Source organism: Panthera onca, chromosome D4 (genome assembly GCF_046562875.1).
Source record: "Panthera onca isolate mPanOnc1 chromosome D4, mPanOnc1 haplotype 2, whole genome shotgun sequence".
In the NCBI taxonomy this organism is placed as follows: Eukaryota; Metazoa; Chordata; class Mammalia; order Carnivora; family Felidae; genus Panthera; species Panthera onca.
Window position 1 is genome coordinate 59,857,520 of NC_138351.1, and position 25,690 is coordinate 59,883,209.

Here is a 25,690-nt window from a genome sequence, read left to right on the forward strand (position 1 = left end):
TCAAAAATGATTCCCCTTGAAGTCTTCACTGGACTCTCTTGAGTGCCTAAAAATTGGGATCCCAAGGAATACCACCTTCTGAACTCTATCTTGCTCTTCTGTGTAGTCCATTTGGCCCCTGCATCCTCTGACAACCCTCAGTAACAGGTCGGAGACCAGCCCCGCATTCTTGTGATGGGCCCCATCAGCCCCATGTAAGGGACTCAGGATAATACACCTGCATTGGGCACTGTCGGTTGGAAGGTTTATTTAGAGGCCAATCTGGCATCACCTTATCCTGTGGACGTAACATTAGTCTGCAGAAAAAGAGATCAGAGCTGGGTAGAATCTCTTTAAATATTAATAATAGTGATGTCTTTTGCCACACATCTCCAAAGAGCTCTGAGCACTTCAGACATTACCTCATCATTAATTTTCACAGTGTTCTTGGGTGAGAAGCTGATGGCAAGTCTTATGGTCTCCATTTGGGGCAGAATGTAGCAAATATTTTATAGTTAAACTAAACTGAGGAGTTGTTTTGACCAGATATTACCTGATCAAAAGAATCGAGGCAATTTTTGTGGCATATTCTTTTACAGTTGTCGTATATTTGTCCTAAATGAAATTGCCTTCCTGCATTTGCTCCTTAACGGTAATGAGTGCCTACTGTGAGCAAGGCACCGTGCTGAGCACTGTGGCCAGGAGGGAAGTTTAATCTCCTTAGTCCCACACTTAAAGCCTTTGGTGATAGGGTTTCCACCTGCCATTCCTACCCTGAGTCCTCAACCCTATTTGACATGCCCTTGGTCCCTCACACCCCTCAGCCAGGTCTTCAGAGCAGGCCAGAGTCATCTCCCTGCACTTTCTATACCCTTCTCCTCACCCCTGCAGGTGTCACTGTCCCACCCTACATAGCCTGGTCACCTGCTCCTGTATCCCCCAAAGGTAGCCACAGCTGGAGCTCCCATCATCAACCACTACCAGCCCCCCCTGCTGTGCCTGTACTAATCTCCACTTGTATTTATGTGATTTACGTACACTTGATGACATCTCTTGACTGGAGGATGGTCCAGTTCATCCTGTGTGTCTCTCAGTGACTTGCCCTCGTTAGATATGTAAGTACTCATCGAAGGAAGGAGTGAAACAGGCATGGTTTCAGGCCAGGGCCACCAGTTCGTGCAGAGCCCTGCGGGGTGCAGAGGGCATGGACAGAACCCGGGTCGGCCCCTCCTGGGGCCAATCACCAAGGGCCCTTGCTGTCTACAAGCCCGTCCTCTGCACCCGCACTCACACTCCGGCCCCTCTCATGCTTGTGGTTGAAAAGCATCCTCTTACACGGTGTTCTGGGGACACACGGGAAAAGAGGGACACTTGGAGTGGCTTTCAGCAGGGGCGCTCTGCTTCTTTCTTTCTTGGCTCTGCGGTGCAAGTCCTCCCCGTCGCCGGGAGGGCTTTATCCGGAGCATTCTGGACCCCTGAGCCAGCTCGAGGGCTGGGATCACCTCATGCTCCACCTGCGGCAGGTTGTGTGAGGCCGGGTGGGTTATTTAATCTTCCTGTGGCATCATTTCCCCATCTGTTGAGGGGGGATAATGTGTTTGAGGGTGACCTACCTCCCCGGGAGGCTTAGCGACTTAATGCCGTGCGGTTCACTTTAACCCGGGTCAGCTGGGCACAAGGGGGCGGGCGAGCAGGCGCCCAGTCAGCCCCGCAGCCACAGAATGGGTGCCCCGTGAGACCTGGGGCCTCGTGTTCTCGGTCGCCCTGGGCCCAGTGGCAGGTGGGCTGCCATCGAGGGCCTGTGGGGTCTCCTCTCTCGGCTGGTTCAAGTGGCTGAGGTGGGGAGGATGAGATGGCATCTGGATGACTTCTGGGCCTGTGGTGCTGAAAGGGGAGAGGCCAGACTCCCGCGGAGGGCATGGTTGCAACTGCCCCGGAGCGGCAGGAGAGTGGGTGCCGGGCCCCGGGGGGACCCTGCGACTGGGCCCACATGGCCCGGCGATCAGCTTTCCTTGGGCTCATTGATGAGCTAGGGGAAGGTCATTTGATCCTCACATTCTTGTGGCCACGATCTTGGGAAGGTGGCCTTTTCTCTTTAAAAAGAGCTGTGTGCTGGGCGGCCCAGGAGCAGTGTGCCCCTGGGATGGAGGGGAGGTGCCAACGTGGGGAAGAGGGGCTGATTTCTCTCCTTGGATGAATCCTGTCAGCTCTGCTCCACTGGTGAGTTATTCTCTCATTCTGTAACATGTCCTGCTTTCTCTAGAAGGTTTGCAGAAAGGGAGCTGTTTTTTTTTTAATTGTAGCATTTTTTTAAGTTAAGTTTTTAATTCCGGTTAGTTTACAGCATTATATTAGTTTCAGGTGTCCAATATAGTGATTCAACACTTCCATACATCACCCGGTGCTCATCACCACAAGTGTACTCCTTAATCCCCATCACCTATTTAACCCATACCCCCCCCACCCTCTGGTAACTATCATTTTCTTCTCTATAATGTAAGAGTCTGTTTCTTGATTTCTTTTTTTCCTTTTGCTCATTTGTTTTGTTTCTGAAATTACACATACGAGTGAAATCATATGGCATGTGTCTTTCTCTGACTTATTTCACTACATTATACTCTCTAGCTTCATCTGTATCATTGCAAATGGCAAGATTTCATTCTTTTTTATGGCTGAGGAATTTTCTAACTGTAGTATATTTGCTGTGTATTTTAAAATCTACTTCCATGGTATATTCTTGAGCACTTATTATTTGTGAAATATAAGTGAAGTTTCTTTCAGTCTTCATAATTGCAGTTATTATGGGCTCTTCTCCAATTTAACTGTTAATTATTTCTTGTGTTTTCAGTTTTCAATTTGCAGTATTTTTAAGCATTTTATATAGAGATAGGATAATATTTAGTTTTGGAACTAAGTTGCCAACAGGTTTTTAAAATTGTGAGATCATGGGATGTAAGACCTGACCCTGGAGATTTTTCAGGTTGAGTATCTCTGTGGTTCTAATTGTGCAGTGATGTCCAGAAAGAGTAGTGAGGAGTCTTTGGTTACCCAGCTAACTGGTGACACAATCAGGACTCGAACCTAGGTCTCTTAACTCCTTTCTCTGTAACTTTCTGGTCTACCCTGTAGAATTTACTTTAGGTTCTGAATTACAAGTGAGAAGGAAAAACCATGATATGATGTTGTTTCTCCGTGTGCCTTAATCTGATTAAAGATGAATTTTTTAGCCTTAAAAACACTTGTATCATATACAAGGGGCTTATCCTTGCACCTTGAACCCCTTGATTCATTTGTTCATCTACATGGAGGATCCTTAAAGCACGGTCCCTATCCGCGTATCCTGGAGCCTGTCAGAAATGCAAAATCTGAGCCCCACCCCAACCTACAGGCACAGAAACTCTGGGCGTGGGGCCCACCTGGGTTTTCACAAGCTCTGCGGTCCTCAGTAAAGTGGGAACCACTGCCCGGCAGGACTTCAATCTCCCCCTCCCTGTGTTTGACAGCCAGTAGAGGACACACTTGATGCTTCTGTGGATTTTGAGCTGTCTTCACTGAAGGAGCTTCTCTGTTGCTGCTGCCTGTTTTTGATGATAATACCCCTCCTCTACTCTGCTTCCTTCCCTCTGCACAACACACACACACACACACACACACACACACACACATCCAGCAGAAGTGAAAGGTCAATGGATAAATAATGAGACTAAATAGGGGATTTTGATAGAGACAGGTTTGTAGACAAAATGTTCCAACCACTGGGATAGAGTTCTCACGTTTCCAGACTTGCTACCTCTCTAAGTGCAGTGATAAATTCAGTTGCTGCCAGCCATATTGTACTGTTTTCTGCCGCTTGTTACTTGATTCATTCAAAATTTTAGTACCTTCTATTTGCATGACATATGTTAAATGTGAGGGGAAAATGTATTGGGGTATATAGTTTATCAGGAAGTAGAGAATATGTGCAGAAATAACAATACAAGCCAGCCAGTGATAAATACATGAGAATCATCTCTAGTAAAAGGTTATGGAAGCCTGAAGATGGTGGGCAGCATGTATTAGGGAGGAGGACATCACAGAAGACTTCATGGAGGAGGTAGCATTTGAGTGAGTCTTACAAGGAGGCAGGGTTTTGACGTGGGGGGTAGAGGGAGTAAAGAACATTCTAGGCAGAAGTGGGGAAAAGATAAAGATGTGGCAGGGACTCTCAGTGCATTTTGTTTGGGCCAGGGGTTATTTGAAGGTGATTAGAAGGAAATGAGGCTACACAAGTAGGTCAGGGCCAAAAGGAGAAAGATCTTCAAACACCCGCTAGGAGTTTGTTCTTTATCCTGAAGGCAATGGGGAGCCACTGAAGGGTTTTGAATGAGGGCAAGGCTTGAGCAGAGCCTGAAGGCAATGGGGAGCCACTGAAGGGTTTTGAATGAGGGCAAGGCTTGAGCAGAGCTGTGCTTTTAGTAAAATTAATCTGCCATCAGAGTAGGAAGCAGATTGAAGGGGAGGTGGAGAGGCTTTGTTTTTATTTTGTAACTATTTTGCAGTGGTATGTTGATACATTGACCAATCATCTTAATGTTTAATTAGGAAGGAATTGCTTTTCTTATGGTGGTCATTGGGTTTTGAAATAAGCTTCCAGGGCATAGATTATTGTCCAGGGGAACACAGTTCTAATTTTATAACGAGGAATCTGCAAGAAAATGGAAATTGCTTAACAGAAGGGCTTTATAGGAAACTTCCAGAACTCCTCCCTTCTTTGTTTTTCTTTTCTAACATTGTCTTTTAAACAAAATGGATCTGTATTCATTTTACTCAGGAATGACCTGGTAATGTCAGGTCACATAAAATCTGCATATCAAGAACCTGAAATGTGGATCTTCCATGCTGCTTTTTTCTCCTCCAAGCTGTTTTCCCTCTCAGTCACCGACTTACTTTGTTAGAACACCTGAATCTAAGTCAAGGATCTGCCTTCTTCCAGTGGTGGCTCTTGTGGGAATAGTTGTAGCAAATTGGAATGTCATGAACTTATAGATGTGCTGTGACGTCTAGTATTTGATGTATAGAGAAGACCCTGTTCCTTCTGATTCATTTCAGTAGGGCTGTCTTCCTAGGTCCTGGGCTTTGGCTAGCTAGCACCATTAGCTAGCACTATTTTAAACACTGAAGAATCATGGTGACTCAGACACCCATGGCCCTGCTCACGTGGATCTTGTATTACAGCAGGAGATATCCATGAATAAATAATCAAATATAGTTTTGAGAGAGGGAAACTATGGACAGTCGGACAAGCCAGGAGAGGAATGGCGTAATCCAGCAATGACAGTGGCATGTGCAAAGGCTCAGTGGCGAAAGCAAAAGGGAAGGGGGTCAGTGTCTTTGGAAGTCCCTGGGAGGCCGAGGGAGGGAGGTATAGCAGAGCAAAGAGGTTGCACAGCTGCATGGGGCCTGAACAGGGAGGGCCTCCAAGGTCTGTAAAAAGCACAAATCTGTGAAAATAGTAGCTACCATTTACAGACACTGTTCTAAGCAGTTTACATGCATTAACTCAGTCCTAACAACAACCTTGTGAGGCAGGTACTATTATTGTCCACATTTTACCAGTGGGGAAACTGAGGCACCAAGTGATTAAGGAACCTGATAGTCACAGATCTAGTAAGTGACAGAGCAGTGATATGAGTCCAGGAGGACTGCTCCAGAGTTCACACTGCAGACCCTAACCAATTATCCTAGAAGTTGTGGGGTGACATCATAGGGTTTGATGCAGGGCAGTGACCAGGTCAGATCTGCATCTTAGAAAAATGGCCATGTGGTGTGGAAATGGATTGGCAGGAGAGAAGGCTGAATGAAGCAGGGAGAGCAGGTGCTGCGTGACCATGTAAGAGACCACATAAGAGCCTGAGCATGTGTGATGGCAGCGGAGATGGAAGAGGAAACACGGGAGATGTTTGGGGGTCACAGTAGCAGGGGCTGAGAGTGGTTGGGTTCGGAGGGAGGGTACAGAGACTCTCCAATGCCTGGGTTCCAGGCTTGGGAAGATGGGGGATGGGGGCAGTGGGGCGTTCATGGTGCTCCTGATATCCATGCCACGGACGCCCCAAGGTGAGCTGCTTCGTGTCTGTCCCAGGAGAGCCGACAAGACCTCTGAGCCCTCTGCCAGCTGCAGACACGGAGTCCGAGGTCAGACCTTTGAGCCCTTCCAGGTGTGCAGGGGGGAGTGGGGGTGGTGGGGGGACAAAGGGCAGGGCTGCTGGTGGCCGAGGGCTCACCACCGTGCCATCCCCCTGGGAGCCCGTGCTTCATCCCTCAGAGCTTGGATTCTCTTCTCAGAGCCCGTCTCTCTGATCCTAACACAGGTGTCGTTGTGCACAGACAGAAATAATGGGGACTTAAAAAGAAATGAATTCAATTAACTCCCTAAACCCGGTATCCGGCGGATCAGACCTGTTGTTTTGAGTCTCCTGCCTGTCTGTGCCCAGCGGCCCTTTACACTTGTGCCCAGAGCTCAGAGATGGCTTTATCGCCTATGGTTTACGCCTTACATTAAACCAACTGCTTTTCCTGGAATGCTCGATGGTTTCTTAGCATATTCCGAGGGTTCCAGAAAGAGGATGAGCTGTAACTTACCCATTCTCTGGGTCTGTTGTTTGTTCCCCGACCTCAGAGATGGTGCCCCACCGAGTGTCTGCGGCCTCTGCTTCTCCTCCTCTCCTCAGGCAAAGCTCCGGCCAGGGTGGTCCTTTCAGAGTGGGGTGACCCCAGCCGGCCCTTCTCTGTGAGGTCAGGGACAGGAGGCAGAATGCTTCCTGAGGGCGGAATGTCTGGTTTCTGGGCCCTGCGGTTTTCAGTGACCTACGTCTGAGCCGAGGTGGCAGTCGTTGACCGTTGTCGACACCACTGCCCGCAGCTGCCATCCCCCAACAGCTGACCCGGTTCCCTGCATGTCGTGCTGTGAGCTGGGCTATTCTACAGGAGGGAGGAGAGGTTTCCGGGCACAATGCTTAACTGGGGCTTCGTTAAGCCAGCCAGGAGGTCCGTCGGTTTGAACCCTCACACGGGGGCCCGACTGGCTGGCAGGAGCGGTTTCGTAGACTCTCTGGAGCATTTCAGATGTCCCTTTCCTGTGGGCCCCACACTCTGCCTTGGACTGGCCGGCAGTTATTTATCCACGCGCCTTGCCGTCTCTCTCACACTGTGTGAACTGTCCCAGGGCGGGGACCGTGTCTGATTAACCTCTGTCTCCTCTACCGCGGCCAGCACAAGGCCCAGCTGACAGAGGTGCTTAATTTGAATGAAGGGCACTGATTTGGGACCAAATCTCTTGACTTGAGACGGTTGCAGACCCTTGAAGATCCGGGGACAAGACTTGAAAAATGCAGAGACCGGGGCCAGCAGTCCATGGCCAGTGCCGAGTCTGTGGGAAGACGAGGACTTTCAGGGAAGACTCAAGACCTCTGTGGCCAGGAAAGAGCCTGACGTCCCAGGTCACTGAGGCTGGAGCCCTGTGAAGTGTGTTGTGCCCAGCTCTGGAAGCCGTTCTGTTTCTGTGCTGCAGTGGCGGTGGCCGCTGTTTTCCAGCATGATGGATTGGGGGTCCCGCCTTCCTTCCCCAGCACAGACCATGGAGTCCAATCCAGCTGCTTCCTGTGAGCAGCTGCGGGAGTCCTTGGACTGAATTTCCCAAGCACTGCTCTTGCTGTGGGTTTTGTTGTTGGTGCCTGTGGTCTCAGACATGCCCAGAAGCTACTGAAAATTAGTTGGCGTGTTAACGACATTTGATGCATCAGTTGATAGTAAAGTAAAAACTAAGTCTCGGCTTTGAGTTTATGTTCTGCAGTTTTGTTGAATTATGTCCAGATGGTTGTCAAGAGAATTTTTCTTAACAGATGAGGGCATTTGCAAAAATCAAAAGTCTATGGGGAAGAAAAGCACTTCACACTGAATGTCAGGGGGCTAAAGACCCTGGGAACTGATGGCATCTGAACTGAAAGGCCCTTAGTGGCTTCGAGGCCAGCCCTGGATCCTTCTGTAGCTGTGCAGGAGCAGGGGGTATGTATTATCATGAAAGTGCCAGTCGACAAATCTGTGGTCGCTTTCAGGGTGGATCTTTTGGCTGTTTTGTCATGGGTTGGTCACATATTGTTTTGGTAAAACATATACACATAAAATGTACCTTTTAAAAACCACTTAAAAATGCACAATTCAGTGGCATCAAGTACACTCACACTGTTGTGCAACCCTGACCACTATTTAGTTCTTGAACTTTTTCATCACCCCAAGAGGAAGCCCTATACCCATTAAGCTGAAACACTCTATTCCAATACCCTCCCTGAGTCCCTGGCAACCACTAATCTCTTTCTGTCTCCATGGACTTATCTAGATATTCCATGTAAATGGAATTGCACGTCATGTTGCCTGCTGTGTCTGGCTTCTTTCACTTAGCATAAATTTTTGAGGTTCATCGGTATTGTAATGTGTCAGTATTTCATTCTTTTTTATGACCGAATAATACTGTGTTGTATGGATATACCACAGTTTTTTTTACCCACTCATCCATTGATGAACCTTTGGGTTGTTCACATCTTTTGGTTGTTGTACATAGTGTGTCTGTGAACATCTCTGTAGAAGTTACTGTTTGAGCATCTGCTTTCAACTATTTTGTGTATATACCTAAGAGTGGAATTGCTTGTCAATGGCAACTCTATGTTTAACTTACTGAAGAGCTGCCAAACTATTCTCATTCCCCCTTTTGAACGTTTCTCCTCTCCAGGCTCCTCAGGCTGCTCTCAGGCCTCTTTGACTGTTTCTTCTCAGTTTTCCCCATGATTCCTTTGTGTCTCCAGTCCCTGAAATGATAGTCCCATGCAGGGCTCATTCTTTCCTTCCTTCTGCTCATTCTTTCCTTCCTTCTGCTCATTCTTTCCTAGTGGTGCTCAACTGTAGCTGCACATTACAATTCCAAGGGCTTTCTTAATAAACCCTGCCCAGGCCTCATCTTGGGGCAGTTAAATCGGCATCTTTGGGCAGGTGGAGCTTGGGCATTGGTGTTATTTAAAGGACCTCTGTGATTTTGATAGGCAGCTCCTTTCAGGATACTTATTTATTCTCATGGTCTCAACTTGAGGACTGTCCAATTTTTATTTTCAGCTGCAACCATCTACTAGACATATCTGTGAATGTTTCTCAATACCTCACATTCAGCATCTGCCAACCAAACCCATCTTTCCTCCCAAACCTGCCCTTTTCTCCGTGCTTCCCCCTTTGGTGAAGAGGACTACCATCTCCAAACCAGAAGCTGGAGAGTTATTTGTGCCTTTTCTCTCTCTGATATTCCAAGTTCCACTTGATTGATTCATTTATTTAATAATTCATTACCCAGTAGTTAGGAGTACGGGCAACTGGGGAGAAATGCAGTCTAGGATTTATGTTAGGAAGATATAAAAGACACAGATGAAACAGTTAAGTAACATTATAGACAAGAGAATAACTTGTGGGTCGTCCAGGTGGCTCAGTCGGTTATGCATCCAACTCTTGATTTTGGCTCAGGTCATGATCTCATGGTTTGTGAGTTCAAGCCCCACATCTGAGACTGCGGAGCCTGCTTGGGATTCTCTCTATGCCCTCTCCCCTCTCAAAATAAATAAACTTAAAAAAAAGAGAGGGGATAACCTGAAATTAACAACATCAGTGTAGCTGTTATTATTGAGGACTTTCTATGTGCCATGGGTTCTGGTAGTACTTCATGTATATTATCTAATATACTGGAAGGTAGGGGAAGTCAGCCCACTTCACAGATGACAGTACAGGCTCAGGGAGGCTATAGTACTTGTCCACAGATGTGTGGTTAGCACATGGTGGTAAGAGTTGGAATTGGATTCCAGGACACGTCAGGGCCTGTGCTCTTGACGTGAGAGGTCAGTGGGGAAGAGCTGTGAGCCTTGAGCCCAGCAGCATTGTCAAAGCATGCAAGAACGAGGATCAAGATGTGACCACCAAATGAGATCACCCATGCCCATGAAGTACTTTGGAAACTGTAGACGATGGTGCAAAACCCTTGTCTCCAGCGGATGGCTTCTACCATTCTGCTCTGAATTACAAGTAGGGGTTCATATCGCTGATTCCCTTGGTGAATTGCAGACTCCATGCCAGTGAGCATCGTGCTTGCTGGTCTCCATGTCCCCCTCAGCCCTTGTACCTGGCATGATGTTGTTGATTAGTAAGCATTCCTTGAATGAATGTGTGAATGTGAGCGTGGTCTCAGAGGTAGAAAGGGAAGCAGGAGCCATGGTGATGTTTGTCCAGGTGTGTCATAGCAGGGTGCTTGACTAGAGGTTTGACTTAGAGAATTGGAGAGAAAGAGGTGAACTCTTTGGCCCTCTGGAAATAGGAGTGGGAGAGCCCATGATGGAATCTCCAAGTGAATGAACGTCAGCCTGACTCCAGACTTGCAACCCCATGCACTGGTCATCTGATTCTTTTTTTTCTCCCTGGCACTTACCCTTTATAACATTCTTTGTCAATTTCCTTTGTTATGTTTATATCATTTCTTGCCCGTGGAAAGCCTCACCTGGAAGTAAAAACTTCATGAGGGTAGTCAGTGTTGTCTATTTTGTTATGCAACTCTATCCTCCAATCCTCCCAGCCTAAGCAAACATTAATGACTGTCTCCCACTGTAGATTTGCCTATTCTTGACTTCCTAATGACCAGAATCATATAATGTGTAGTCTTTGGTGACTGGCCACTTTCACTTTAGCACAGTGTTTTCAAGATTCATCCATGCTTAACCCCATAACTTTACAGGTAGGAAATTGGGACTCAGAGAGGGAAGGGACATGACTTGGGTCATATGTCCTGCTGGTAGCAGAGCAGGAATCTGATCGCAGGGCTTCTGTGCCCCTATCCAGTGCTGTGTTCCTGTCCAAGGTGGAAACAAGGGGCTCAGAAGCCGCAACTGACTCAACAGTGACATTTGCCATCTGCCTCTGAGACTGCTTACAGGGCTCCTCTAAACATAGCTGTGATGGGGTGAGGCCTTGAAGATAGTGTTATTGTGAGTGTCTGACTTCCCACATCCTTTCCAGGGCTCACTGTCCATATGATAAAGTAGATAACTTGTGTGACCAGTTTGCAGTCTTCTGCGTGGAGTGGCCTGGGTGTCCGTACCCTCATATCACTAGCAAGAGGAAGGGACAGCCCGGTTCCTATTGGTGCAGGCTGTTCCTCTTGCCACTCTGCAGCTCCCAGAGGGCCATGCAGAGGCCATCTGTATTGAGCCAGAGAAGAAGCTGTGTCCTCCCTAAGAGATGTCCAATCCTGTTCAGCACATGTGAAATCAGAGTAGCATGACAGTGCCCTGACCCTGTGTTTCCCAAAGACTTGTCTTTGTGCCACATGGCACCCAGGATGGGTTTTGGTGACATGTGAGTGAACATTTTTGTTTAAGTAGTGGTGTATTTATTTTAATGTATGCCATGAAAAAAGCCATATCTGGCACGATCAGACCTATGATTTAATGAATATTATCACTTAGGATGAAGCTACAGAGGGGGTACCATACCCCAGAATCCTTTTTACACAGATGGTGTATGTGGCAGGTGTGGTAATCTGGATATTTGCTGACATAGCAAGGGCCATGAGGGCAGTTTGAGGTCAACTGTCATTTGGGGACTGCTACTCTGGGGTGAGGATGACCTAGGGTACTTTCTCATGGGCCACTTCCTATGTCTCCTTTACACCTGGTGCAAGGTGAGATGGCAGAGGCCATTAGACCATTCCAAGGTCTAATTCTAGAACATTCTCATCATCCCCCAAAACACCCTTTACCCATTAGTAGTCCATTCTCCTTTTCCCTTCCCCACAGCCTCTGGCAATCACTAATAAGTTTTCTTCATGTATGGATTTACCTATTCTGGACATTTCATGTAAATGAAATCATACAATATGTGGCCTTTTGTGTCTGGCTTATTTCACTTTTCAGGGTTTTCAGGGTTCATCCATGTTGTAACATGTGTCAGTCCTTCACTCCTTCTTATGGCAGAGATAAACTTCTTATACTTCCAACTTTCGCCTCCGACAAATTTGGTGATAGAGCTGAGCTCACACTACCTCAGAAAAAGAGGTAACATTTGGTAACATTTGCATAGGACTTTATAGTTCTCAAAGAATTGTCATAAGTAATAGGATGTAAGCCTTAAACCAACCCTGGAACACAGCTGGGCAAGGATCGTTGTAACTGGTTTTACAGATGAGAAAACAAGCTGAGAGGGAAGCATTCTGTGCTAGTCCAGGGTACCACCACGGCCATTCATTGATGTGTGAGTAGGACTTTGGTGAGTGATGGGCAGGGGGTGTGGACAAAGCAGAAGAGACAGCATCTGCGGGCATCATGAGGGTGTGAGAAATTAGAGTCTGGCTGTAGCACAGTTCTGCTGGAGGTTATGGTGTGAGGGAGATGAGACAGACAGGTGGGCAGGGGCCAGATCACAGAAGACTTGATGCATCCTGAGGCCAGGAGGGACGAAGGAGGCTGGAATCGTTGAGTCCAGTTCCAGAAACAAGCAAGATAATCTGATTTGGAATTCCAGTTATGTCACTTCCTTACCATGTGCCCGTGGCCAGATTAATTTCTTCATGCCTCAGTTTCCTTTCTGTAATGAAGACTGTAATAAGCATTAAATAAGATAATGCATACAAATTGCTTAGCCCAGTGCCTGGTTCAGAGCAGTTTGTATTGTTAATATAGTTAATATATTTGAAATATATTAATTATAGTTAATATATTAATTATAATTAATATATTAATATAGTTTGAAAATAAGTCATATGATTAGAATGACATGTTGTATCACTTTGGTAGCCATATAGAGGGCAGATTGATGGAGGGTAAAACTAGAAGTAGGGACTGGCCAGGAGGTTATTACAATAAGTCCCAATCCAAGAAAGGAGAGGAAGTGAGAGATTAAGACAACCAGAAGCAGGGGCACCTGGGTGGCGCAGTCAGTTAAGCATCTGTCTCTTGATTTCAGCCTAGGTTATGATCCCAGGGTCGTGGGATGGGGCCCCGCTTTGGGCTCCGCGCTGAGCATGGAGTCTGCTTAAGGTTCTCTCTTTATCTTTCTCCCTTGCTTGTGTGCTCAGTCTCAATATCTCTCTAAAAAAAAAAAAAAAAGAAAGAAAGAAAGGAAGGAAGGAAGAAAGAAAGGAAAGATAACTGGAAGCAAAGTCAATAAAACTTGGGGACTGGATCAATGTGGGGCATGAAACAGGGTAAGTCAAGAATGATTCCCAAATTTTTGGTGTGGGCAATTAGAAAATTTTTTTTTTAATTTTTTTTAACGTTTTTTATTTATTTTTGAGACAGAGAGAGACAGAGCATGAACGGGGGAGGGGCAGAGAGAGAGGGAGACACAGAATCGGAAGCAGGCTCCAGGCTCTGAGCCATCAGCCCAGAGCCCGATGCGGGGCTCGAACTCACGGACCGCAAGATTGTGACCTGAGCTGAAGTCGGCCGCTTAACCGACTGAGCCACCCAGGCGCCCTGCAATTAGAAAATTTAATGGTAGTTTCCTCAACAAGATATTCCATTTGGAGGAGGGGATTTGAAGAGTGGAGCATAGAAAGATGGTGAATTCTGTTTTAGGTATAACTGGCTCAACTGATTACGGGACATCTTGGTAGAGATCCTAGAGAGGCAGATGGCTCTCAGAGCAGCTTGAAACCATGGGAGTAAATGATATCGCTTATGGGGAGTGTTTAGAGCAATAAGTCTCAAACTTTACTGTATACTGGAATCACTGGGATAGGGGTTGTCTTTAAAAACTACCACTGTCTTGGGGCGCCTGGGTGGCTCAGTCACTTGAGCGTCCGACTTCAGCTCAGGTCATGATCTCACAGCTTGTGAGTTCAAGCCCCGCGTCGGGCTCTGTGCTGACAGCTCAGAGCCTGGAGCCTGTTTCAGATTCTGTGTCTTCCTCTCTCTCTGTCCCAACCCACTCGCATTCTGTCTCTCTCAAAAACAAATAAACATTAAAAAATAAAAATAAAAAAAAAAACCTACCACTGTCTGCCTTGCACCCTCAAACATTTTGATTTAATTTTCTAGGGTGTGACCTGGGGTTGTTAAAAGCTCCCTGTGTGATTTTACTATGTGGTGAAGTTTGGGAACCAATGGCCAAGAAATAATAGGTATCAGTTATTTGGATGACAAGGGAGCTGAAAACACAAACCAAGGATTAGATGATGGACGGAAGAGGAGTTTGCTGAGAAGACTGAGTAGGTGTATGTATTCTGAGAGGCTGAAGGAAATGGAGCCCATGTCACAGGAGTCAAAGGAGGAAGATCGAGAAGTTTTAGCACTTTATGTAGGTTTAAGAGTAAATGCTAGTTTGGTCATTTATTTCTCTCATTATTCCAGTGGCTGGGTTTTTGCCAGGCATTTTGGTTTCTTATGCTTTTTAATTTTATTGCCTCAACAGTTGGCTTATATCCTTGGGCCTTTGGTATATTGGAGATTAGTTGTTGTAAGAAGGTTTATATTTTATTTATTTTTCTGTTTGTTACTGTCATGTGGAAGTGCCACCATCCCATTTTGTGTTCCATTCATCTGTCATTTATTTAACAAATATTTATTGGACTTATTAAGCGAATTGGATGTATTAAGATGACTAAGAGAAAAAAAACCCTGCTTTAGATTTTTTGAGAATATATAATTATCTTTTTTTTATGTTTCAAGTTTATATTTAAATTCTAGTTAGTTAACATATAGTGTAATATTGGTTTCAGGGGTTAAATTGTTTATAACCTGGCCCAGACAAACTCACAACCTGGATTCATCTCACCTCCTAAATCATAGGCTCTTGGAAGGCACATGTGGAGTTAGTTCCTATCCAGTTTTGACTGTTCCCTGTAGGATCCCTGATCTGCTAATATCTTTTGTAGTTCTTGCACACCTTGGTGATGAAAAGCTTTTTCTCCTTTAAGGCAGCCCAGTACCATTTTGATAGCTCTGATTATGAAAAATTCTTTTCAAGATGGGCAAAATAGATAAAAGTTAAAGCTAATTCCATGGGTTCATGGAGATTCATGACACTGTTGTGTCTACTTTTGTGTATGTTTTTAAAATTTCCTTTAAAAAATAGACAAGTTCTTTACATTGAGCTGAAATCTGTCTTCTTGAACTTTGATGAATTGTTGGTTAGAGCCATTCAGAACAAGTCCAGCTTCCTTTTACACATACAGTCCATTCCAACATTTATGATTGTTCATAAATTCTCCTACATCTTCACAACTGAACAGTTTTGCTCAGGTTATTTATCTCCGGTATTTTCAAATTGAGTCCCATGTGCAATCATGCCAACTATAGGCACTGATGGTTTAAGTGCCTTTGCTGTATTTATCTGTCACTTCTCTTTCATGTTGCATTGCACTGACTAGCAACTCCAATGTTGTAATGGACGTCATAATTTTATTTTATCTTTTAAGTGGAATGCTTCTATTTTTCTTTCTAAAATAATATTGAATTGCCTGGTTGTAAAAATCAAACAAGATTAGTTTCCAGCATCTTATGATCATTGACTTTATTATTTTTTTATGAGATAACATATATTAATAATTTTCCTTATATTGAGATGTTCTTTCTTAGGATAACCAGCTTGATTATGATATATTATCCTTATAATGTGGATTTTGCTGGAGGTAATTTTGTTTTAATTAAAAAAGCAAGCATGTTAAGAATTCTTTATCCCAAAGTAGAGAGAACAGTAAAATGAACTTTACATGTCCTTCTCCCAGCTTCAAGATTATCAACGTTTTCTGCCTATTATCGTATTTAGGAGTTTTTTGAGTATTTCATGAGTAAGATTGACCTACGTCCCTTTTTAGTGAAGCTTTGTCAGATTTTAAATTCAGGGCTATCTTTGCATTATTAGAAGAACTTGATAGACTGCTATCATTTCCTCTGTTGATGAATATTTTCTATTAATTTTGGGGAGAGTTTGAAATAATTCTTTATAAACATGAAAACACATCAAATTCTATGTAGGGTACTTTTTTCAGATTTTTTTTTTTTAAATACCTTCTAAATTTCTTCTGCCGGTATAGATTTACTTGGAATTTTTATTTCATATTTTTAGTTCAGGTTCTTTGCTTTTAGGGGTGAAGATATTAAATTGTCTGTTTCCTGGAGTTGATCAGCCTTGTGGAAACCATAGAATAAATGAGCCAAATACGCTGACCACTCTGCCAGGTACCTCCCACCACCAGTCAGAGAGAAGAAAGGGGCTGACCCTTCCCTGAAGTGGAGGCTATGTTTCATTCATCTCTCATATACGGTCACCTGCACTGGGTGTTTTTTCAGTAAATGGGTGTTTCCTGAACTGGATTTTTAAAAAAGAATTTACTTATTTATTTTGAGAGAGACAGAGACAGCATAAGTTGGGGAGGGGCAGAGAGAGAGAGAGAGAGAGAGAGAGAGAGAGAGAGAGAGGATCCCAAGCAGGCTCTGTGTTACCAGTGCAGAGCCCAACGCGGGGCTCAAACTCACAAACCGTGAGATCATGACCTGAGCCGAAAACCAAGAGTTGGTTGCTTAACTGACTGAGACACCCAGGCGCCCCTGAATTGGATTAAAAAAAAAAAACAGTATCTTCATCCATCCGGGAAAAACCAACATCAACCCCTTGGTCTCTTGAGTTCCCAGGGTGTTTCACTGCTGAACATCAGATTTTTATTTTCCCACGTGGGTCTTAGAGTCTTTTCCTGTTAAGACCCTATATGGAAAGCATGTCTTCCACTATGCCCAAGGAACTGGTTTAGGAAAATCCCTTGATAGATAAGAATGCACTTATATACTAAAGGTTTGATGTGGAAATCTTGGAAGGTATCATTCTGTGAGACTGACCCTGTTATCCAGGAATCTACCCCTCAGGAAAATTGAAGGACTTACCAGGAAGACTCTAGAAAGATACATTCCTAATATATCCTCCAAAGCCACCCATATTTACTTATCTAAATTCCTTGTGCATAACATGTATAGCACTGTCTAGTATTTTTTCTGTAATGTTTATCTGTCTTTGATCATTTCTCATTTTGTTATAATTTGTACCCTTGTTTTGCTGGTTTTGTCAGTCTTTGTCACTTTTTAACCCACATTAACGTTGTCTCTATTAAGTGAAATTTTATTCTAATTTTCCAGTTTATTTCTGCTTTTATTTTAGTTTTGTTCATTCTCTCATTCAACAAACATTTGTTGAGCCTATGTGACAGATCCTGAGAGAAATAAATAGAGATAAGACATGGTCTCCATGCTCAAGTTGCTGACAGTGTAATAAGAGGAAAGAGGAAATAGTGAAAGCAAAAACAAAACACGAAGCTGACAAAAGACCTTCACTAGCAGGTTTAAAAAAAAAAATCACAGAAGGACTCCTCAGGATGTCTTTCAAGAACAGAGTTTCAAATATCACTTGTAAAGCTTCTGTATTCCTCAGAGAGAAAAAGAACAAACTTGAGTCTATACCTAAATAATATGCTGCAAAACATATGAGCCTAATCCTTTCTTTTGCAAGTGATGATCTTCTTTTCCTGTTTTAAAACAGGTTTGAAAGATGCTTCTTTAATCTTTGAAGTTTAAGAACTTCATTTGCTGTGTAAGGAGCCTTCCTCAAGGCATGTTGTTTTTTGTGCTTTTGATATTTGAGACTTTTTTTCAGCTCAAGAAATTTACCTTTGACTCTTTGATTTCAATTTTGTGCATTCCTATTCTCTTTTCTCTGCCAGTTTCTATTGTGAGTTGAATATCCTCAATCTGATTCAACGTCTGATAGCTTCACTTGAATTGCTATCCAGTTTTATTTTAAAATTTCAATTTAGTGTAAGTGATTTTGGGCTCTTCAGTTTCTCTTCTATCCTTTGCTGATTTTTGGTAATTTTCATTTCTCAATAGCTGGTACTAGTTGCTTGAAGGTCTTTACTATAACCTCTCCTATCCCTTTTGAAGGATTTATATCCTTAATTGTCCGGTGCTTTTAAGATAGCTTGTCTACCTGGTGTATTTAGTCTTCTTTTCCATTTGCAAAATATTTTGAGAGAGTTTACCTTTTCATATTACTTTGTTCCAGACAACCAGAAGTGTACTCAGTCTGGGGATTCATGCCCCTTTATAGGATTTTGTCAAATTGGTTGTGTGCCCAGAGGAGGGTGATCTAAAAGGATCCTGTCATATAAAGAACTGTGGAAGGAACTGGGGATGTTTATTCTGGGGCAGAGGAGACTTGAATATTGCAACAAAATTGCTATGTTCAAATCAGGAAAGGTTTATGTATAGAAAAAGGGGCTTATTTATGCTAGATGATGGGGAGGGTTGGGGGGGGTGGCCATATTGCTATTGAGGACTGAAGCTCTTGTGAAGTGGAATTCAGCTTTAAGTAAAGAAACTTTCTAGCAATAAGATGGGTCCAACAGTGAATGACAGAACAATTAGAGGCCGGATGACTTCTTGGCAGTGGGATTGCAGAAAAGATTCAAATGTTTGGAGATTATCTGGGCTCTTACTTTCTTCCATTAGCCTAGCAATCCAGAGGCTAATATTAAAACCATTAGTAGGTCATTTTCTTGACTTTAAACTCTCCTGCTTAGACCTTGCTGAATCAGGGAGCACTTTTAATGGCTTGGTTGACATTGCCATTTCTTTGGTCTTCAGCAATCCCTGGATGAAAGCATGTGCCTTATCCACAATCCAGATATATAATGCAAGTGAATTCTTATCATTATAGCCATATATGTTTATTTGAATCAATTAGCTAAATTCTATTTGGCAGCAGTTTCATAACAATTCTATAAGTAGCCATTGCAATTTGATGACCTTCAAAAGGAATAGAAAAGCTTTTGGATGTGTCCTTTTGGATATGTCTGAGATCCTGACATTTCTGCAGTCATTTGGAGACTGAAACAACAGAGAGATCAGAGATTTTTTTTTTTTATCTTCTAGTGCTGTGGTTTCTTTAGGATCTCCAGCTGCTCTAGGTGATTGGGTCTTTGAATTTCAAGACAGAGCATAACACATATCATCTTGCCTGGTTTCTGGATCGGTTCAGACCTCAAGGTGCATGAGTGGGAGGAGCCAGAGGTCATCTTGTCCCTGTATTCCACTGCAATGTCCCTCCTGCATCCATGCAGTTATTTCTATATGGTGGCCTTTTGGTGGTTTGTGAACCATGATCAGACAGGCCTCCTCCAAATCTTTGTCAAATAAATATTCTCTGTTTTTTTTTTTTTCAATGAGTCTTCACGTGACTTGGTTTTAAGTCTTCTTACCATCCTAGACCTTTATAGGAAGACGCTGAAAGTGTGATGATCAGGAAAAAAGACAAACGGAGTTAATACCCATATCCTAAAGTTGTCAGCTGACTCACTCCTGTTAAGGGCCTGACTGAGGCAATTGATATTTGAAAACAATATCCTGTGGGCCTTGCTGGATGTTTATTCTTCTGTTCTTTCTGATTAGTCTCTCTCTGTGTCAGACATTGGAACCTGCATTCTTGACCCTCCATGGTAAGTCTCACAGAAATATGATGTGATTTTGTATTCTTGGGAAAGGGACATTCAACAATCCTTATTATAAAAGAGCTTTTACAACAGCAAGGAAGCAAGCATTCCAGTAGGGGAAAAAAAGGAAAAATAAGAAAGTAACAAAAAGGAAATATAAGTGGCCATAGTTATGAAAAATGTTCAGATATACTAGTAATCATATAACTTTAAATAAAAACTATTATGAGCTCTGATATGGAAAGATGTCCATGATATAGTCACTGGTTACAAAAATGCAGGCTGATTGTAGAGTGATTCTATTTTTGTGGACTATACATTTTAATATATGTAATAGAGATTGGTATAAATTTAGGGCAAAGTTGATGCAAATACCCACCAAATACTTCATATAATTTTTATATGTGATGGAATTATGTGTACATTTACTTTTTTTCTATATTTTCAAGAAATATATATTTCCACCAATTTTTAGATGCTACTTTCCATCCTATTAGGAAATATTAGAATATTCAGGGGTGCCTGGGTGGCTCTGTGGGTTAAGCGTCTGACTTTGGCTCAGGTCATAATCTCACAGTTCGTGGGTTCAAGCCCCACATCAGGCTCTGTGCTGACAGCTCAGAACCTGGAACCTGCTTTGGATTCTATATTTACCTCTCTCTCTGCCCCTCCTCCCCCCCACTCTTTCAAAAATAAATCAACATTAAAAAAACATTTTTTTAAATGGGAATATTCAGTATTCATGAAATCTATCAGGGAGTGAAAACTGGTACCTTCTTGGAAGCAATTTGACAATACACATCCAAATTCTTAAAAATGACATATGCTTAAATTCATTAATTTCACTTTGAGGAATTTATCCCAAGAAACTATCTGGGAAGTAGCCATTTACCATAAATAGGGATGTTCGTTGTAAAGCTTTTGTAATACTGAATAATTGGAAATAACACAAATGTCCAATGATAGATTTACTGAATAAATTGTGATATGGCCAGAGAAAATAACACTGTAAAGCAATTTAAAATGATGATGATCTAAATGCTTAAATATTAATATGGAATGATATTCATGAAATATTAAGTGGGAAAATTATAATATCTCATTTTAATAAAAACATAGCATGTATAAGCATAAAAAAAGAAAAATTAACAGTTGATAACTCTGGGATGTATGATTACAGGTGATTTTATTTTCATTATATTTTTCTGTGTATTTTACTATATGCATATATTCAGTTTTTAAAATTTAGCTAACATAATTAACAATAGCTAAATAGTTAAAAAAAAAAGAAAATAGTACTAAGGGTTTATAATAGAAAGCAACAGTCCCTGCCCCACTCTTCCTTAGCATCTAGTTACTTTTCTTAGAGGCAACCTCTTTCAACTCTTCTAGCTGTATCCTCTGCTTTTTTTTCCCTCCACGTTTCTGAGAAATATGCTTGCATTACTATTGCATAATTTATTAATTTTAGAGATTATTTAATTATTGTGGTTAATGAGGTTTTAGCTCTTATACCACTACATCAGCTCCCCTTCACCATAGCCTCCCCAAATCATATAAGCTGTTTTTGAGGAATCATTTTTCAGTGTTTACATTATTATGACAATGTAAATATTGTTCATTTCTGAGCCAAGTAATAAGCTAAAATTTGGTTACCTTAACCATACAACCTTTTGTTTTTCTTGTATTTCAGAATTTCCTGTTTTTTATTTGCTTAGTTTTCCATGTACCTATTGCTAATTTTTTTCATACTCTCCAACAGCTTCTCAGTGAATTTTTCTGAAGAAACACATAAGATAATCTATATTCATCTTTTTTCCTAAGACCTTGGTCTTCATGCACCAATCTGTAAGGTTGCTCTTTATAGGTCTCATGTATAGTCACTACCATAGTACATCCCTTCATAGTCATCCTGGATGTTCCCTTTGCCTCCTGTCTGTATTTCATCCCCAATTTCCTGGATCCCATTTCTTTATTTACTTCCTTCTTTTGCTGGAGCACATTCTCTATGCGCATCCTGAGAAAGGGTATAAGAGAGGTAAATTGTCTGAGATGTGAACGTATGAAAATGTGTCTACTATTTGATTGGTAGTTTGGCTGGGTATAGAATTCTAAATTGAAGCAATTTTTCTTCAGAAATTTGAAAACATGGCTTCAATGTCTTCAAGCTTCCATTGTTGTTAATGAGAAGTCTAATGCCATTTTTATTCTCAATTGTTTGTGTGCCATCTATCTTTTTCTCTGGAAGTTTTGAAGATATTCTCTTCTTTTCGTTTCTGAAATTTTACAGTGTTATTTCTTGATATGGGTCTCTTTTTTTCACTTATTATGCTGGGCACTTAGTAGATAATCTGGAAACTTAGGTTTTTCAGGGAAATTTTATTGAATTATTTTATAATTTTCTTATCTCCATTTCCTTTGTTCTCTCCTTCTGGATTTCCTCTTAGATAAATATAGGACTCCTGGATTGATACTATACATTTCTAAGTTTCTCTGTTTTCCCTGTCTTTGGCTTTTGGTTACTCTTTTCTATAATATTTCATTGACTTCACTGATATTCTCAACTTTTTAATTGAACTTTTAAATTCTGCCTATCTTATTTTTAATTTTCAAGTGTTCTCATTCTCTGCTCTCTTTTTCCAAGAAAATCCTCTTCTTGTTTCATGGATGTAATATTTTAAGGCTCTATGATTTTTTTCCTTCTGTTTCCTGCATTGTCTCTGTTTCTTCTGGGTTTTTCTGTTTGATATTTTTTCATAATGTAGGCTTTTCTCAAATATCCATTCATGTGTAAGAAACTTTGTATGATTTGTGGGGCTCACTGAATTAACAGGTTTCAATGCATGATGATCAGGCATCAAGTTGCCAGAAGTATCATCATCTAAAGTTCTTTTCTATGGTTCTTTTCAATTCTCCAAAAAAAGGATTCTCTAGTCTCTTGCTTGGGATGTAGAGTCCTAGCTGCCAGTATTTGGGGAGCGGGGCAAAGGAAGAGACAGAATGTCTTGTCATTCAGTAAGAAGAGTTTTAATCCTTCTATTTTTTCAATCCTGCAGTCTCTATTGGGCCTGGTCTCCCTAAGTCTGGAGGCTCTCTGGTTTGATTTCTCCAGAGAATAAGCCTCTTGTCTCCAGTAAGGTGAAGAAGGAGTGCTTATCTTAGTGGGCAAAGGGAATGGGCTGGGACCTGTGAGTAAAATTGCTCCTTATAAAAATCCATTTCCATATTTCCAGCCCTATGCTTTATCCCTGCCTTCTCCCATGCCTGCTACCTCTAATTCTTGAGCCATCTTAGGAAAACTCAGCTCATTTTTCATCAGAATCTGTGAAAGCACATAGGTTTCTGTTTCCTTTTCTCTGCTCAGTTACCTCTCCTCCAAACAGTTTCTATCTTCCCAACATTGTCTATATCTCTCATGTACCATCTTCTCTCTTATTCTATAGGTTTAATTGCCTTTATAGTCCTTTGCTGTAATTTATAAGAGAAGAGAAGAGATTAAAACATAGTTTCAATTCACCATATTTAACCAGAAATCTACCCTCTCTTTTATAATTTAAAAAAAGCAAGCTGCCTAGAACTAAAGACAGCATTCAGGTCTGATGTTCCTATTGTAGAATAAAACTAGACCAACATATCCCTTGATCTAAGTGGAATTTATTTTTGTTTGCAGCTGTTTGTTGTCCACTAATTTGTATTTGCCTGCCATTTAACTGAAAAGTACATATATTTCTTGCTTTCAAAGTGGTCAAGTTGGGTGTCCTGCTTACATTTTTGTGTGCCTTGCCAGTGCACTTCTGGGATAGATACTGCTGTTACTCTGTTGATTGCCGATAGATTCTTCTTGCTGACATTTTATTTATGAGATTCACTTTGGTATTCACAAGAGAGATTGTATTTTTACTTTATTTGTCCTGTTTTATCAGAATTGATGTCGATGTTATACTGACTGCTCAAAAAGATTTTTGGAGCTTTCCTTTTTTATAGTCTAGAACAGCTAAAACAGCATTTGGGGAAATTTGGGGGGAAATAAACTAAGAATGGTTAAAAGTAACATGGTATCCAGGATTGGATCCTGAAACAGAAAAGGAACATTTGTGGAAAAACTGGTGAAATCTGAATAAAGTCTAGAGTTTAGTTAATATTATTGGACCAGTGTTAATTTTGACAAAGATACAATGACTCTGTCCGATGTTAACATTAGAGGAAGCTGAGTGAAGGGTATATAGGAACTCCCTATATTACCTCTGCAACCTTGTTATATATCTAAAGATATTCCAAAATAAAAAGTTTATATTTAAAATAAAACAATTTGTCAGGGTGAGGTACATCTTAAAGATTTGTAAGAACTCACCTTTGAATCTGTCTATGCCAGGGACTTTTTTGTAGGGGTATCTCTTTATCAACTTTATGTTCTATGGTAATTGTCTTTTTAGATTTTCTGTTTCTTACAGGGTCATATTATATCATTTATATTTTCCTTGAAAACCGTCTGTGTCATCAAGGTTTTAAAATGTATTTGTGTAGTGTTAACATAATCTCTTATAATTCATATTTATTTTCTCTCTATCCATACTTATTTCCCAATGTCATGTTTCCTTTTGTGTGGTTATTTATTGGGTTGTGAAATTAATTTGGTGAATTGAGGCCAATATTTTAAAAAGTGAAAATAACTAGGATAGAAAAATAGAAATATATATATACTGTTTCATGAAATTTTAATCTCCAGCATATGTGTGTTTTCTTGGTGACCTGACAATATCTATCAAAGAATACATATAACTCTTGACCTAGTAATTCAATATTTGGGAAATTATCCAGATACATAATTGCATACATGCAGAAATGATATATGTGCAACATAATTCATTGCAGTATCATTTATAAAATAGCAAAAGATTGGCAATAATCCAAATGTCTGTCAAGAGAGGACTACTTTTTAAATTACGGCACATTCATACAGTATAATACTCAGGGGTTGTCAAAAAGAATGAAGAAGCATTCTATGTACTGATGTAGAAAGATACCAAGGATATATATTCTAAGGAGAAGAAAGCACAGTACAGAACAAGGTTTATGATGTACTATCCTTTGTGTTAAGAGGAGGACATATAAAATCTTTATTTGTATTTGCTCATATAGGCATAAAGAAACTCTGGAAAGAAAAAGGAGTAGAGCAGTGATTATGAATGAGTGTGGGAACTGGGTGGATGAGGGAAGGATAGAAGGGAGATTTTTCGGGGCACCTGGATGGCTCAGTTGGTTAGGCGTCCAGCTCTTGGTTTTGGCTCAGGTCATGATCTCACAGTTTGTGAGTTCAAGCCCTGCATCGGGCTCTGTGCTGATGGCACAGAGCCTGCTTGGGATTCTCTCTCTCCCTCTCTCTTTTCTCCTCCCCTATTCATGCTCACTCTCTATAATAAATCAGTAACTTTAAAAAAAAAGAAAATACAAAATATTGAGCAAAAGAAGTAGCAATCAGAAGAATAGCCACAATGTGATTAGAATGCCCCCACATATGTGCAGCTCCCAGTGCAGGCAAAACTAAGCTGTGCTGTTCAGGGACGCATGCATACTTGGAGGCAGCAAGCAGTGTCATGTAGTAAGGTGTGTCTCTCACAATGGGTCACAGTCACAGTTTGAGAAACCTTATCTATTTTATTCCCTAATCCTTCTCTTTAGTTGGTTAAGATGTAAAAAGCTAATCTGTTTCCCACGACTGTGTACTCCTTAGGCAGAGGGCTGCTATAAAGTTGTCCACTCTACAGACACTGAGGACCTGTTTGTGTTAATTTCAAAGAAAAGAGAGCCCTAGTTATTTGATCAGCATGTCCTTAAATGGGCAAATACAGGAAATGTCATAGTGATGTGTCAGATCCTCTTCCAAATATTTTGGTTAGCTTCTTAAGAAAACTCTTCTTCCTTGTAGGTAAATGGAAGAGCTGGAGACCAGCTTATTGCAGACACGGAAAGCACACAGAATAGAACAAATGGTGGCAAGATGGCTACGGCGTTCCCGGGACAGCTCGGCCCGGTAAGGCTCCTGGGCCAGCAGAGATTTCTGTCTGTGAGGATCTGGCATCCCAGCGGGCAGAGCTTTCGCCAGTCTTGGCAGCACCCGGGGATCAGTCTCCAGTTTGCTTTGTTCTTACCCCATATGGTGGGGGGAAGCATAAACAGATC

At 41.8% G+C, this 25,690-nt stretch overlaps 1 protein-coding gene across 3 annotated transcripts in view; it reads left to right on the top strand.

Annotated features, from left to right (window-relative positions):
- FRMPD1 (FERM and PDZ domain containing 1) overlaps window positions 1-25,690 on the top strand; it is an 88,945-nt gene that overhangs the window by 14,519 nt on the left and 48,736 nt on the right. For 2 of the 3 annotated variants that reach the window (XM_078436669.2, XM_078436670.2), the window contains exon 2: window positions 25,437-25,541. In XM_078436669.2, coding sequence (XP_078292795.2) covers window positions 25,441-25,541 — 101 coding nt within the window. In that variant the 5' untranslated portion in view covers window positions 25,437-25,440. Of the gene's footprint in view, window positions 1-1,651; window positions 2,200-25,436; window positions 25,542-25,690 lie in introns of those variants that run through there. The other variant, XM_078436668.2, reaches the window with a different exon arrangement.